The sequence below is a fragment of the Solanum tuberosum genome, unplaced genomic scaffold, assembly GCF_000226075.1.
Source record: "Solanum tuberosum cultivar DM 1-3 516 R44 unplaced genomic scaffold, SolTub_3.0 scf00126, whole genome shotgun sequence".
Lineage (NCBI taxonomy): Eukaryota > Viridiplantae > Streptophyta > Magnoliopsida > Solanales > Solanaceae > Solanum > Solanum tuberosum.
Genome location: NW_006239051.1, coordinates 394,007 through 409,717, shown reverse-complemented (window position 1 = coordinate 409,717; position 15,711 = coordinate 394,007). Strand labels below are relative to the sequence as shown.

Here is a 15,711-nt window from a genome sequence, read left to right as displayed (position 1 = left end):
AACATGAGATATTCAATTTTCTCATAAATAAATAATCTTTATATGTACTAACAAATACTTATAACAATAACTTTACAGAAACATAAACAACAAAGTTTAAAACATGTATTCAGAAACAACAATTAATATCATAAGCATAAATTAATGACTATAAAAAAATATATCAGGATCTATAACAATAGAATGAAATACAACGGAAAAAACTGACCCCACTGAATGCACATTGTTCCATTAAGGAAATTATTCCCCTCTATTATCGAGGTTTAAAGGACGCCATGCGTCAAGAATTGGATGGCAGGCACAATTCTTACTAGTTCTCCGCACAACTTTTGTGCAGTTGAAGACTATCATGCCTATTTAATGAAAAACTGGTTGGCTTCTGACTACCTTGCGGAGCAAACAAAAGATCCCAAAATCACATTGCCTATATGAACAAACAAACTTTGTAGATCCTCTCAGGATGTAACGATTCTATTCACAAGTGTATTGATACAAAAATAATGGTGTTAGTGAGCCACTCAACATGAGCAAAGTACACGAATATTTAATTGTGCAGAAGAAGAAGAATTTCAGAATTTTCATTGTTTTAAAATGAGAGAAAATCCCTTTATTTATAGACAACAAAGGGTAGTGTGAAAAAATGTTTATTGTGCCTTATCAAAAATGTCACAACTCTTTGGAAAAGTTACAACCCTTCGAAAATGTCACAACCTTTCATAAAAGTCACAATTTTTTATAAAAGTCGCATCTCTTCATATAATTTACAACTTTTCATAAACGTCACATCTTTTAATGAAATGGGAAGGCTATTTTGAAAATAAATAAATTTTAAAGGAAATTCTAACTTGTGGTGGCGCTACGTAGGCGGGCCTGGTTTCTCTTTTATATAAATATATCAATAGTTGACTATTTTTTCATTCATTGAATATTTAATTAATCACCTTTTTACTCTTTCCTAATTACTTGTCCATTTTTTAATCTCATTTTACTAAAAACATAAGATTTTTAAAGTTTTTACTTTTTCAAAGTAATTAATTGAGAGTATAGTAGGTAAAAAGAAATTGTTGGACAAGTAATTAGGAACAGATGAAGTATTTTGTATGGTGCTTAAAAATAAAAAATAAGTAAATAATTTTATTGTGTGAATTTTTCAAATAAATGTGAACACTTCAAAAATAATTAATTGGTAATCATATTTAATGAATTTTTTCATGATTTAGTAAGCTGGATAATTATTTTTAGTATAATGATCAACTAATATAGGACAAAGAGAGTATAAACAACTTATTATTGTGTAATAATATGATACTAATTGTTAACATCAGGCGATTAATTGTTTAACCTCAGTGAAATTGAATTGGTGCGTACCAATTTGGGTTAAGATTAATGTAATTATTTGTCGAGCATTTAACAAGACTCACACGTGTATATCCAGTTCGTTTAGATTAAATATAATTACTTGTCTAGCATTCAACAAAACTCACACCAGTCATTTCAAATAGGATTTGTCAGCACACATGAGCAGTCTCACCTATAGACTACGCTTTAATTTAAAGACTAAACGTATAATTGAAGGTTAAAATAGTGTGATTTAGTAATTTCCTCCATTTTTTATAGTTGAGGAGCCAAGTGCCGCATACGAATGGGCTGTGCAATATATTCTTCAAAGCGGAATTATATTAAAAAAAAATTGAAAAGCTTTTAACTTTGTAATTAAATAATTAATAAGTGTATGTACTCATTCGGTCATTATGTTGTTCATGATTTGCAGTATCGACGAGAAAATAATAACACGGAAATTTCTACTAAAGTATGAGTTACTTTGATTTTTGATTGATTGTATGAAGTACTCCAAGATAAAGACATAGAAAAAAGTTGTACAAGCTTTGCCAAAGCGATAAAGGGGCAACGTTGTAACATAGTGTTAAACGATCTCCATTTTCATATAGTAATTGCAGTCATATAAGAACAAATCAGGTGCAATTAAATCCTTATTCCTAGCAATGAGAAAGAGGAGGGTCAGAGACCTATACAAAGTGGGATTCTATTAAAATTTGGAAGAGCACTAGCTTGGCTGGCCTAGAGTGGTTAAGTGGGTTGTTTAGTGTTGTTTTAGAATGACTAAAAATGCTTGAAAATGAAGGTGGAGTACAATAATTTCATTGTGTACCAACTATGATAATAATCAGAATTGTGACAACAATAGGAGTACCAAGATTTCAAACTGCAAATGAAGGTTTGGGGGAGGGGGATAGAGATTAGGGTGTGGAGGGATGTGTCAATTATTGAGAATCAATTTGGATTCAGGCGGTCAACCGCAGAGGAGATAAATGGAGTGGTATAGGAAAAGAAAGAGACTTGCACATGATGTTCATTGACTTAGAAAAAACTTCTAACAAAGTTTTTAAAGGAGGTTCAATAGAGATGTATAAAGGCTAAAAACATACTTATGGCATACATTAGGGGATTAAGATCTTGTATGAGGGGGTAAAGACCCGAGGAGGACAATATGTGAATATTCAAAACACTTCACAAACATGATAGGGTTGCACTAGAAGTCAACTCTTAGCCTATTTTTATTTGTCTTGGTAATAGATGAAGAGACGGGACATATAAAAAGAGATTACCATGGTATAATGTGCATGTTATTTGTGAATGACATAGTATTGATTGACGATTCATGCAATGAAAATAACGACAAGTTATAGGTTTGGATACATATCTTGGAGTCTAAAGGGTTCAGATCTCAGGAAAGGGACTTGGGTTTAGGGTCGAGTTTTTTTTCGGGTCTCGAGGTTAGGGTCTCAAGTCTCAAGATCGCGTATTAAGGTAGTGTTCGGGTCACGAGGTCAATTCAATGGTCGGCTCTTGAGGTCGTGGTCAGTGTCATGGGCGGGGGTTGAGGTTCAGTTTCTGGATCAGATCTCGAGGTTGAACTAAATATAGACGATGAATTTTACTTACATTTTTCAAGTGTACGTTACTAGAAGAATAGTATAATTTATAATTCACTAAATTATTTCTATTTAATAAATATTTCTTGTGAGTTTGAAACATTATAAGAAAATGAATATAAGTCTATCGTTAAAGAAAACATATAAATTTTACTCATATGGATAAAAAAAAAATCAACCAAATAAATACTAAGTTTTGTTATATTTAACTCAATTTGATTAAAATATTTAAAACATTATCCTAATTAATTTTATTTTGCTTTTCAGCAAAATCCAATCAAACTGAACCATGAACATTTTGGTTTACACCAACATGAATTGTGACGGATGATTGACATCTCTTTATCTTCAACTCGAAATCTCATGTTTGAATTTATGAGAATGAAAATAATTCTTTTGGGAGTGTCACCTTGAATCCTACAATGCATGAAATTTACTTTAATTGAACCATAGTACGAATATCGAATTTGGTGGAAAATAAAAAAAATGGAGAAATTTCATAAATATGTATAGATTATACGGACCGTAACTATAATTTACTTATTAACAATTTATAGCTATTGTTATTATTTAGTATATTTGTATTCGATGATGTGTTCACTTAAATTTGTTGTATCAACATATACAGTCTCGTCGGATGCAATCAGCCAATCACTTATGCATTCACTCAATTTTATCATATCAATGTAAATAATGGCGTTGGATACAATACAATATATTATATGCGTATGTTTAATAAGTTATACTCTCATACAGTTTGCGTTGAATATAGTCATGATAAATTGTTTAAAGCACTGAAAAGGTAATTATGTTTGATAATTTAGTGAAATTATGCTTATAGTGTATTTTACCAAAAAAATAAAAATAAAATTGGGTACCAATTAGTTTTGGGAGTAGAATGCAAATGGAAATAAAAAACTACCAAAAAGAGATTTTTTAAAAAGATTTTAATGTAATTCCATCCTTTTTTTTTTCTTTTCTGAATAATCTAATTCCTTATTTGTGGGATAAATAAAAGTTTGATTACAGATTGTTCTCTCTCCATCTCTTTCTCTCTCTCTCCATGGCCGAGAGAACAATCCCTGTTTTTCCCTTTTCTCCCAAACCCTAACTCTCCTTCATCAAGAATCTTCAATCAAATCTCTATCTTTCTCTTTTCTTGATTTCTATCTTTTTCTTTTTTTTTGTTACAGATTTCATTACATTTTCTTCTTTCAGATTTCTGATTGATGAATCTTTCAAATCTGGTTGAGATTTGGATGTTTGTTTCATTTGGATGACCTAAATGATGATTCCAGATCCGAATTTGGTCTATTACTCTTGTGTTGCAAAAGGAACAACTATCCTTGCTGAAATCAATTCAAAAGATGCCAATCTTGGATCCCTAGCTTTGAAATGCCTTGAAAAGACTCCGCCTTTGCATACCTTTTTCTCTCATACTATCCGAAACAGGACATATATGTTCCTGATAGAAAACCCATATGTGTTTTTCGCCATATTCGATGAAAAAATTGATAAATCGGATGGTCTTGCGTTTCTCAAAGGGGTTGAAGGGGCGTTTCGTGGAGTGATTGAGAGATCTTCTGGGAAGAAGCGTTTGGATAAATTGAATTCGCATTGTTTTCAGGGAGAGTTGAATCCTGTTTTTCATCAATTGTTGGATTCAAGTATTGTGGATGAGGGTTCTAATTCCCCGAGGAGTGAGCTGGATCATGGACGAAGCGCGAGTTTGGATTCTGTTAAAGGGAAGAAAATTGGGTCAATGCCATTGCTTGCTGATGCTGCTAGTAGCTTGAAGCTAAAAAAGAAGAGGTTTTTCGGGCACTTTAAGAAGAGGAATGATGAGATGTGTGAGAAGAGAGTGGATGTTTCGGATGATGGGATCAGATTGAGCAGAGATTTTTCAGTTGTTATGCAAAAGAATGGATTGATTCATGGAGAAGGAGGGCATCAAAAAGCTAAGAAAGTTTGGAAGAAACAAGTTTGGGTTGTCTTGTCATTGGATTTAATAGTCTGCACCATTTTGTTCATAGTTTGGTTGTGTGTTTGCAGGGGCTTCAAATGCATCGATGCTTGATTGATATTGATACTACTTATGTTGTGTGTTTTTGCATCTATCGCTACGATAGATGTTTTCCACTGAATTGGATACATTACATTCTGGAGGATTAAATGCTTCATGTGTTGTGTTCACCGTTCTCACTCGAGCTCCTTCTGTCAAATTTGATGTCTTTTTCTCAGTATGAGGCCGATTTGATATGTTTCTAAGCAACTTTTTATTAATGTGTGATGTTTTTAAGTTGTGCATTCTGTGGATATTATGACATATGCAAACTTTTCTTTTTAAGATATTTGTGTTATCTTTACAGATAACCACTATAAATTGTATGATACTTGCTGGTAAGAAAGGGGAAATGATTATTTCTTTCCATGTAATCTGTGTATTAACTTTCATCTGTACCCAAAGATAATGACAACCAGGATTTGAACTATTATGGAATTGTTGTTCCATTTGTGTGATTGTTTTTCTTGTCAAATGAAGCATTATTTCTACAGTGAACCTTGTAAAATTGGTTGAAAGTAACCTGTACTTTTGACTTTCCCATTTATGTTACATCAAAGGGAAAACAAAATGTGAATGAATTTGGAATGATAGAAGTTTGCATGAAGCAGACATTTTCTGTGATTGAGAGGCTGCTCTTGTTTCTTGGTTCTTTCTTTTGCAGATTCAATAGTAGCGATTGGATGTGATTGTAATGTTATGGTGTTTTTGAAGCTTCTAAATACAATTCTCTCCAGCTTTTTTGGAGTTTTGAACAACACTTGATGGTATGTGCAATTTTGTGGAGGTTTCAGTTTTCTACTATTTGAATGTACTATCCTTTAATTGAATGAAAAAGTGCAAACTGCATATGCATCATACAGTAGTCTATCAAACAATATTTGATTATACAATCGAAATTAGAATCTGATACAATGGTTGGCTTGTATTTTTGGGCCTTGCTGAGTTATTAGGGATCACTTCCATTCTTGTTATTTGAACGGAATCTGTCCATAAGAGAGCCTAGTGAGTTATTTTTTCTACAGCAAGTCACAATTTGTTTGTAGGATATGGTGCTTCTCTAGATAGTTTGATGATGTGACTCGAGATTGTTATTTGCTATAAATTCCTCTTTGTTGTATCAGCTACTGCCATGCTGGAGAGATCAATTCTCAAATGGTCTCATACAGCTTGCTTTAGGGTTGGATTATCTTCATGGGTGTTTACAGATGCCAAAGTTGCAAAACTAGTGATACTTCAACATGTGTAATTGGCTTTTTAAATTTCGCATCAAGGTTTTATTGGGTTGCTTTGTTGGCTTCAAGTTTCTCAAAACTATGCTCATATACTTCTGCTACCTTCTCGCACCTACGCGGCACACATTCATTCTGATACCTGCTTGGTGTTATCTTAAATGGTTTCTCATACTCCCAGCAGAAATAAGGTGGATGGTTTATAACCTTGAGAGGAGAAAAAGTTTTGTGAGTTTTCTCTGTTTGTCCTTTTACACGAAAATGCAGATCTTATATGACTACAAATATCAAATTCTGCCGTCCTGTCTAGGATGATGAGTTGGATCTCAATTATATTTCTGTGAGTAGGGTCATACTTGCATATTCAAGGCCATTGAGGCCCAAGCACACAACTTGGACCACATTGGGACTCGAAAGCTAAAAAATTTGAACTGATTTGGTGGGGTGCGCCAGGCCCGTGCAATAGTGCAACGCTTGGGCGACGCTTGAGAGCCCAGGTAGCAAGCTACCTTGATAGACTCTCCCCCTTAAAAAATTGAGTTAATATCGTGTGGATCGATGACCCACATATCAGATATTAAACTGATAAGAACAGATACTACACTTGATCTTAGCCAAAAGGCCGAGAAAGGTATGCTTTGAAATGTGGCCTGTTTGGAATTTTATAGTAGCCTACAGATTCCTTGTTACACACTGTGATGATGTGGGAGTTCTGGACAAACGCACCACATTTACTAGAAAATTAAATTTGTTTTTATACATGTAGTTATTTGAAAGAGAAATATGTTTAGAACCAGTTTAAATTGACTTATTTTAAGTGTTGTACATCAAAATAGTTTTAAGAACGTTTGTGGTGTTTGGGTAAGACTAGAAAATGTCTTTAAGCACTTATATATATGCCAAAATAACAAAAATTCATCGGTTAGAAATCCTTACTTATGATTATTGGCTTTATAAGCCCATTCGAATAGGCTTTTATTGTGTTCTTTTCCCTCTCTCGAGCAAGCCGTTCAACATTCTGAATTTTAATTACATTCCTTAGAGTGTCGCCTAATATGGTGTCTATTATCATAAAAGGTTATGGTGTGATGGATAAGATCTCTCTACAATCTCGAGTTTGAAGTTTGAGTATAGAAAAAATAATTCTTATAAGGTGCACCTCTCCCTTTAATGTGTCTTGTGTAGCATGAATTTGGATTAATTGAACTTTAATGCAGATGCAGAATCGAATGAGAAACAAAAAATATCCATGGTTATAATAGATTATTATTTTTTGCATAAACTTTTCCCACTTCCCGATAGTTAAGTTGAATAAAGCATAAGAGAAGTTAAGATTAGAATAAAACACTTTAAAGTCATGACAAAGAGTCTTTGTCTAATTCTTGGTGAACATTATACGCTGCTGGTGGGAGATAGGAGAAATTTCATGAAATTAGTCGAAGTGTGCGTAAACTAACCCAAATGTCATGATTATCAAAAGAAAAAAAATTATGATAAAGTGTCAACTAAATTCGAAAATGAATGTTACTCTACAACCCATATAAATGATGTACCAAAACCTTGCTAAGTTTTTGAATCGTTTAATACCATAACATTCCTTAAGTCCAACACTAACTCCTAAATCTTACTAAAGACATGATCTTAAATATATAGGAAAATACAGAGGTTGAAGATTAAGGTTAAAGATTAATAGAGAATTAAATTATCTAGTTCTCTTCCCAGTTTGTTGTTATCACTCTCTTACTAGTTTATATTTACATATTATTTCCTTTACCTTATATATCGTATTATTTTTTGTTACAATTCTCTTTTTCATTGTTTTCAATATGACTTTTTTGCTATTGTAATTGCTTTACACACCTATTTCTCGTATGCATTACTTGAGTCAATATTTATTGAAAACAATCTATCTACCTTCATAAAATAGGACTAAGGTTGTGTACATGTTACCCTTCCAGACTTCACTAACTGTGAGATTACACTTGATATGTTGTTGACAATTTTCTTACGGTCACAAATTCACTTATTGCAATTTTTTTGTAACGGTTTATGATGATGAGTTGGATCTAAAGGTATGTAAAGGGTAAAAGCATACATTGCATATTCAAGGCCATTGTTTTTTAAAGTTGAGCTCATTAGTTTGCCATCAGTCATTAAACCTATAGATGTCCTAGTCCCTATAGTCGAATAACAAGTCGTTACAACAACTCATAAACTTCAAATTCTGAATCTGCTTAGATTATCCTCCCAACATTGTTCCGTCGTAATTGGAGCCTCTTATAGGGTAAATGACCTTGCCAAGCATAGCATCTGCACATCATAGAGAGGTTATATCTGTAAATTTTGAACTGCGAAAATGTTGTTTTTTTAGGATTAGAAATAAATGGACTTTTAGAGACGGAACATTGTGATACTGAATTACATATCTGCGGAGATTTTAGTTCCATCCTTTGAAAGAGTTCTGGAGATGAGAATTGTGAGTGTACACATGCATACCTACGTTATCCATCTATATGTGCATCAAAACTTAAATTGATGTCTTACCCTCTTTGGTAAAGTATTGATGTCTTACCCTCTTTGGTACGAGAGAACTTTGAATATTAGATGTCCGAAAACGTTTTGAAAATTGAGAAAACAAAACTCAAATTGATGTCTTACCCTCTTTGGTCCGATAGAACTTTGAATCTATTAATCAAAATTGTTGTACCACAACTCAAATAAATATCCTACCCTCTTGATGCAATAAAAATTTGAATATAACTTACAAACTCACTATTTAAAAATAAGTTAGTTGTGACCAAATTGGGCTACAAGAGCTAAAAATTAACAGACTGATTTGGTGGAGTGCGCCAGGCCCGTGCAATAGTGCAACGCATGGGCGACGCTTGAGAGCCCAGGTAGCAAGCTACCTTTATAGACTCTCCCCCTTAAAAAATTGAGTTAATATCGTGTGAATCGATGATCCACATATCAGATATTAAACTGATAAGAACAGATACTACACTTGATCTTAGCCAAAAGGCCGAGAAAGGTATGATTTGAACTGCGGCCTGTTTGGAATTTTATAGTAGCCTACAGATTCCTTGTTACTCAGTCTCTGTGACGATGTGGGAGTTCTGGACAAACGCATCACATTTGCTAGAAAATCAAATTTTTTTTTCATGTAGTTATTTGAAAGAAAAAGAGCTTGTTTAGATTGATTTATTTTAAGTGTTTTAAAGCACTTTTGTAGCGTTTGGAATAAGATTGAAAATATTTTTAAACATTTATTTTTATGTCAATAACAAAAATAAGTTGAATTCTTTACTTATGACCTTTGGCTTATAAATCCACCAAAACAGGCTCTTATTGTGGTTTTTCCCCTCTCCCGAGCAACCTGTTCAAAATTCTTAATTTTAGTTACATTCCATAAAGTGTCTCTCGGTATGATGTTTATTATATTACTAAAGGTTGTGGTGAGATGGATCGATAACATCTTTCTACGGTCTCGAGTTTGAATTCTGAGTATATAAAAATTAATTCTTATAAGGTGCACTTCTCACTTTAATGAGTCTTGCATGGCATGAGTTTGAATTAATCGAACTTTAATGCAGATGTGAAATGAATGAGAAACAAAAAATATCCATGGTTATCATAGATTTTACATATATATATATATAAACTTTCCTTACCTCCAATAGCTAAGTTGAATAAAGCATAGGAGAAGTTTAGATTTTAGAATAAAACACTTTAAAGTCATGACAAAGAGTATTTGTCTAATTCTTGGTGAACAGTACAGGAGATAGGAGAAATTTTATGAAATTAGTCGAGATGTATGTAAATTGACTCAAACATCATGATTATCAAAGAAAATAAAGAGTCTCAACTAAATTCGACAATGAATGTTATTCTACCCCCCATATCAACGTTATACTAAAACCTAGATAAGTTTTTGAATCGTTTAATAATTAATACCACAGCATTGCTTAAGTCCAACACTAACTCCTAGATCTGATTTAACCAAATTTGGTGCATGTTGTTCCTCCTATATTGGTCCTACACAGAGAGAGTGGGTGATGGAAATTGATTGATGGTTAAGTACTGAATACGAATGTAAAAAATAATTAGTTGATAAACCACAAGAAAAGACCACACAAGATATATATGTGACACAGGTATTTGTCATGACACGTTTACAGTTTATCAAAGACATAATTCTAAATAGAAAGATATGGAGGTTGAGAATTAAGAATGAAGATTAGTAGGTAATCGTTGTCTAGTTGTTGTTATTGTTCTCATCTTCATTGTTTTCAACATGACTTTTTTCGTTACTGTAATTGCTTTACAAATCTATTTCTCATAGGTGTTACTTGAGTTGAGGATTTTATCGAAAATTATGTTTCTACGTAGTAAATCGTCATTCATGCCACCCTTCCAAACTCCACTAATATTTATGAGATTACATTGGATATATCGTTGTCTATTGTTAACAAATTTCTTACTATCACAAATTCACTTATATTCAATTTTTTGTGACAGATTTATATCTCCATCAAAAATAATTTTAGGAAAATTCAGATATCAAATGTTTAAAAATGTACGACTAGCTGATCTGGTACGCAATCTTACTAATTTCAAGAAAATAAGGTGACATGTTATTTACATCAAATTAAATAATTCAATTATCAAAATTACAAATTAAAATGAGATCACATCTTTCTGGATTATATTTAAGTTATATATATTTATTTGGCAATAATAGAGTAATTTTTTTGTTTTATCTTTCCACAAGTATTTTGCTCAATAAAACTAAAATGCCTGCACTAACAATGAATCCAATTAAAGCCTGTAAATTGTGTCTCATGGCCCAGTGGGCCAATTAACACTGACGGCCCAACGCCCATGTACCATCTCCCTCGTCACTCGACAGGGTTATTTGCACTTTTGCTGAAGTCGGTTTTTAATTTTTGTCCATTAAAGTAAAAAATAAAAAAATAAAAATTATGAATCATAAATTTATATTTTTGTATCATAATATCTTGCGCCCATAAAGAAGTTATGTCTCACTAGATATTAGTTTGATTGTAAGAATAAAAATTTAAAAAATATATCATTTAAAGAACAAATTGTGCAATTAATAGCCTTAGAAATGTTATTATTGGATGAGTTGGCCAATGGCCAATAATAACAAGAAGGAACAACACAAATTGGAGAGTGTACAAATTAGACTTGTAAAATGAAACAAAAGAGCTTTTTTTTGTTTGTTGAGGAAGTTAATTTTTTTTACTTAGGCAAGGCGAGAGAAGGGGAGCACGTATAGATGATATGCAAGCCAAGGCATGAGTCTTCCTTTTAAGTTTTAAAGAATGATAAAATTTATTCGAATGGCTGGATTGATTTGTGAATAGTAATGACATTTCTCTCCAAGTAAATTTTATATATACTTTGAGTATTTTGAAACTTTAATGAATCATATATATATTGTGTCGAAATTGTTAATTTCGAATAAATACATCATTAAAGGGCTAAATTCGTCCTTGCTTCCATCTTACCAAAAATGTCATATCTCATATGAAGTACATTTGAATTAACTTTATAAAACAATATTTTTGTTGAAGTGGACAGAAGATCTTCTATGATCTTAGTGTCAAATTAGAAAAATCACTTGATTTTCTAATCCAAAAGATAAATCTCAATTAAACTCCTCTTGTTTTTTTTTCTTTCCCTTTGGCCTTTTGTGAATTTTAGTGTCCTGTTTTATTTTAGGCCATTTTATGAAATGCCATATTATTTGTTAAATGTCTGAGCTTCAATTCGAGCACTTCTTAATAAGGAAAGTTTATCACAAGACTTAAAAAGAGAAAATGGTCTAAAACCCTCTCAATCTATACCCGAAATCTCAACTACACACTCCAACTTTACGGGTGTCCTATTACCCCCCTGAACTTCATATTTCTCTATTTTCTACACACTTAAACGCACGCTGACCTGTCATAGGAAGTGAGAACACTTTCTCTAGGCGCATTAAAAGGTGAGAACACCTTAAATTTTGACGAAAATTTTCTCTTTCTCCAATGGTCATCTTCCCCACCATTAAATAAACCATTGTTTCTTCTTCCCCACCATTAACCCTTGTTCCTTGTATAAAAAATTCACGATTTTTCTCTCAAAAAATAGGTAGGGTTTAGTTGTTTATGTTAATTTCTACTTCAAATCTTGAATTTAGGATTTGTAATCTGCTCTAATTTCTTATTTAGGTCTCTAATTTGAATTTTGAATTTTTCTCAAAATTTCATCAAAAATGGCAAATGAAAACTTGAAAGGATGATTTTTGGGTTTTTTTACGTTTTAGGAGGTAAATGGGGGAAAAACAGGAATTGGGAGTTGAAGAGGCGGGGGACCTGGCGCGTGCAATCATGTTGGACTATGTATTTGGTTTATGTGTTGAGGTCAGCGTTTAAGTTTGCAGAAAATAGAGAAATATGAAGTTCAGGGGGGTAATAGAACACCCGTGAAGTTGAAGTGTGCAGTTGGGATTTTGGATATAGGTTGGGGGTGTTTTAGACCATTTTCTTGGCTTAAAAATAGAGCACTTCTTGATAATGAAAGCTTACCATTTGAAATAATCAAAATCATAAAGCTTCATACATCGAAGTATAATTTTTAAGAATCACATAGTGTAAGAGTGAAATTACCTCCTATCCCTACTTTATTTCTAATTACATAAATTCCATGTTTTTAAGGCCATCTAGATACATAACTAATTGGGCATATATATTATTGTTGATACATCAACTACCGTCTGTTAAGCGTAATAAGGGGAGAAATTTGAAAATCAAATTCAGATCCCATGATTGACGCTTTTCAGTTTCACATTATTATCAATTATCCACTGACAGAGCATACCAGACCCAAAACAATTGAAAATTCAAATCTCCTCTCCCTGTTCTTCGTTTAGCTAATTTTAATAGCGAAAATGAATTAATATCTAGATTAGTTTTCTTTTTTCTTCAAGAAAGACGATGAGAGCGGTTATTGGCCAGATGGGAAGGCAATATTTGCAGTTCAAGGGTCGAGTGTAGCTATGGCTAATGAAGTGTCTGCATTAATGACAATGCCACTCGACATTGTAAAAACAAGCTTACAAGTATTATATGATGATTGTTGTTGTAGCAGTTCATTCAGTAGCAGATAATTTCATAAAATACATAATGAATATTTTGATTTTGCTGAGGCATTCAGGAATCTGGGAATAACGAGGTTAGTTATGAATGATACAAAAGTGAAGGAATCGTCGTTGGTGAAAATATTTCATTCATCAACTTAATTTCAGCCATTGCGGCAGAATTGAATATTAATGCATTAAGAAAAAAAATTGAGATCCGATACATGGTATAAGATAATTCTTCCCCATTGATTATTAGGAATGATATGGGAGTAAGGTTGTACGTCAAGGTAAAGAAACATGAGGTTGGATACCTCACTTGGAAATCTGATACATTACGTTGTTTCTATATCTGGATAAATTATGTGTGTCGAAGGTTCAAAAAAAATACTAAAACTCTTGATATGGATATGTAAGTCATGATACATTAGTAGTAAACGAAGAGCGTGTATATTAATTTCGTGAGTTATGATGTATTCATTATTTTGTATCTGATTGTATATGATACATGTAACAAATGGATTAACAATTGAGTTCTATCAGATACATTTATATAACGAACGTATGTATATGACTGATTTGTATAAAATGTATCAGGTTAATATTGTGTATCTGGTAGACAATATTAATAATGTATCAATTAAGATGTATAAAGTACTTGTAGTAATCAAGAAAAAATGTGGATGATACATTAATTTTTTTCATCTTTATGTGTCAGTGGTGTATCTGATAAATAATTTGTGACATGTTGTGTTTAAAAAATCAAATTTGAATGTATCACATTCTAATAAAGAGTTTATGTGTATATGATACATAAGTGTTTACTATATATACATTGTTGTGACTCGTATCTATTGTATCATATACATTATGTCATAACTAATGAGTTCTTTATAATGACATTTGAATCAAAAGGGTTATGAATCTGATACTTATCTTTATGACATCTAATTATATAATGTGAATGTTTTAAGTATCAGATGATGTGTTGTGTATCAAGATCACTATAATTAAAACACAAAATATAAGAATTTACATGATATAATTAAGAACAAATATATTCAAATTCAGACATAATATGAAATAATTTTTAGAGTAACACTCTAAAACTTAAGTAAGATTGTCTTAAACAAAAAAAAAGAAACAAAACATCAAAGGGTGTCTATTTATTGATACGTAATCACTATTCGACATTAACCAAATCGTCTTGTTGCGGTGGAGTAAAGCGACCTTTGATCTTTGGAGGATCATCTTTATCGCTAAAATAACGTGACTTTGCCTTTTCAGTACCGTATCTCCATAATAATGCTTCATATCTTGTGCGAAGATAATCAGCTCGGAAATCATTTGATGGAATGCTGATTTCGTTACTAAGGAACTCAGCAAAAGCAGCTACAAAAAGTAAATCATCATAAGAAACATGTCAAGTTAATCATATGATACATAATTGTAACTACAAAGTATCTTAATGTTTAGTTGATACATAATGATAAAAAAGAGTAACTAATGCTCAATACAAATTGAATATCTATAAAATCTGACAGATATTTATATTTGATACTAAATGCCCACTAGTTGAACATGATACAAAAATTGTCCAACACTTAAACATGATACAAATAATGGATTCCAGTTAAATTAGTAACTTGCAATGTATTTTATGTGTGTATTTGATACATTTTAGTAAATTTTGTGTATCTGATACACACTCTAATAGTGCAAGTTTTGAATGATACAACAATGAACATTATTTTTGTATCAATAACTTCACATAATTACAACAACTCCACACATGATACAAAAATGTCCGCTACTATTGAACATTATTTTTATATCAATAATTTCAGAAAATTACAACAACTCCTCGAATAATGAATAAAATTAGTATAATTTACATAAATACCATAGTGTAAGACCCTAAATTACATCTTATCAATTAATTTGATACACGATGCTTTATCTATAGAATAATAGGATTTATGTATCAAGTGTATTTATTGAGTAATGTGTACATGCACATAATCTTCTAATTTAAATAAGTCTGAACAAAAATTAAACACTACAGATACATAACAACAATTGATACATGGTAAATTATACAATTTGAACACGATATATTGAGTATGATGAAATTGTAATGTATCATAATGTTGAAAAGGAAGCATTATACATTAATTTAAGAAAATAAAAATAACTAGATACATTAAAAATTTGAATCCATATATATCAAAAAAAGATGAATAAGAAAAAATCTAACAATCTGATCTGCTTCTCCTTCTCCTTCTCAACATATTGATAATGTATCAGATTGTTGCTTCA

General features: G+C 31.8%; 1 protein-coding gene across 1 annotated transcript; it reads left to right on the top strand.

Moving 5' to 3' along the window:
• The first annotated feature begins 3,979 nt into the window (after nt 1–3,979).
• On the top strand, nt 3,980–5,449 carry LOC102599714 (probable VAMP-like protein At1g33475). The gene has a single exon (XM_006350472.2). The coding sequence runs from the start codon at nt 4,240–4,242 to the stop codon at nt 5,029–5,031; it is 792 nt and encodes a 263-aa protein (XP_006350534.1). The 5' UTR covers nt 3,980–4,239; the 3' UTR covers nt 5,032–5,449.
• The last annotated feature ends 10,262 nt before the right edge of the window (nt 5,450–15,711 follow it).

Excerpts from the sequence above, each read along its gene's own strand:
- LOC102599714 (XM_006350472.2), top strand. The coding sequence starts at position 4,240 with ATGATGATTCCAGATCCGAATTTGGTCTATTACTCTTGTGTTGCAAAA.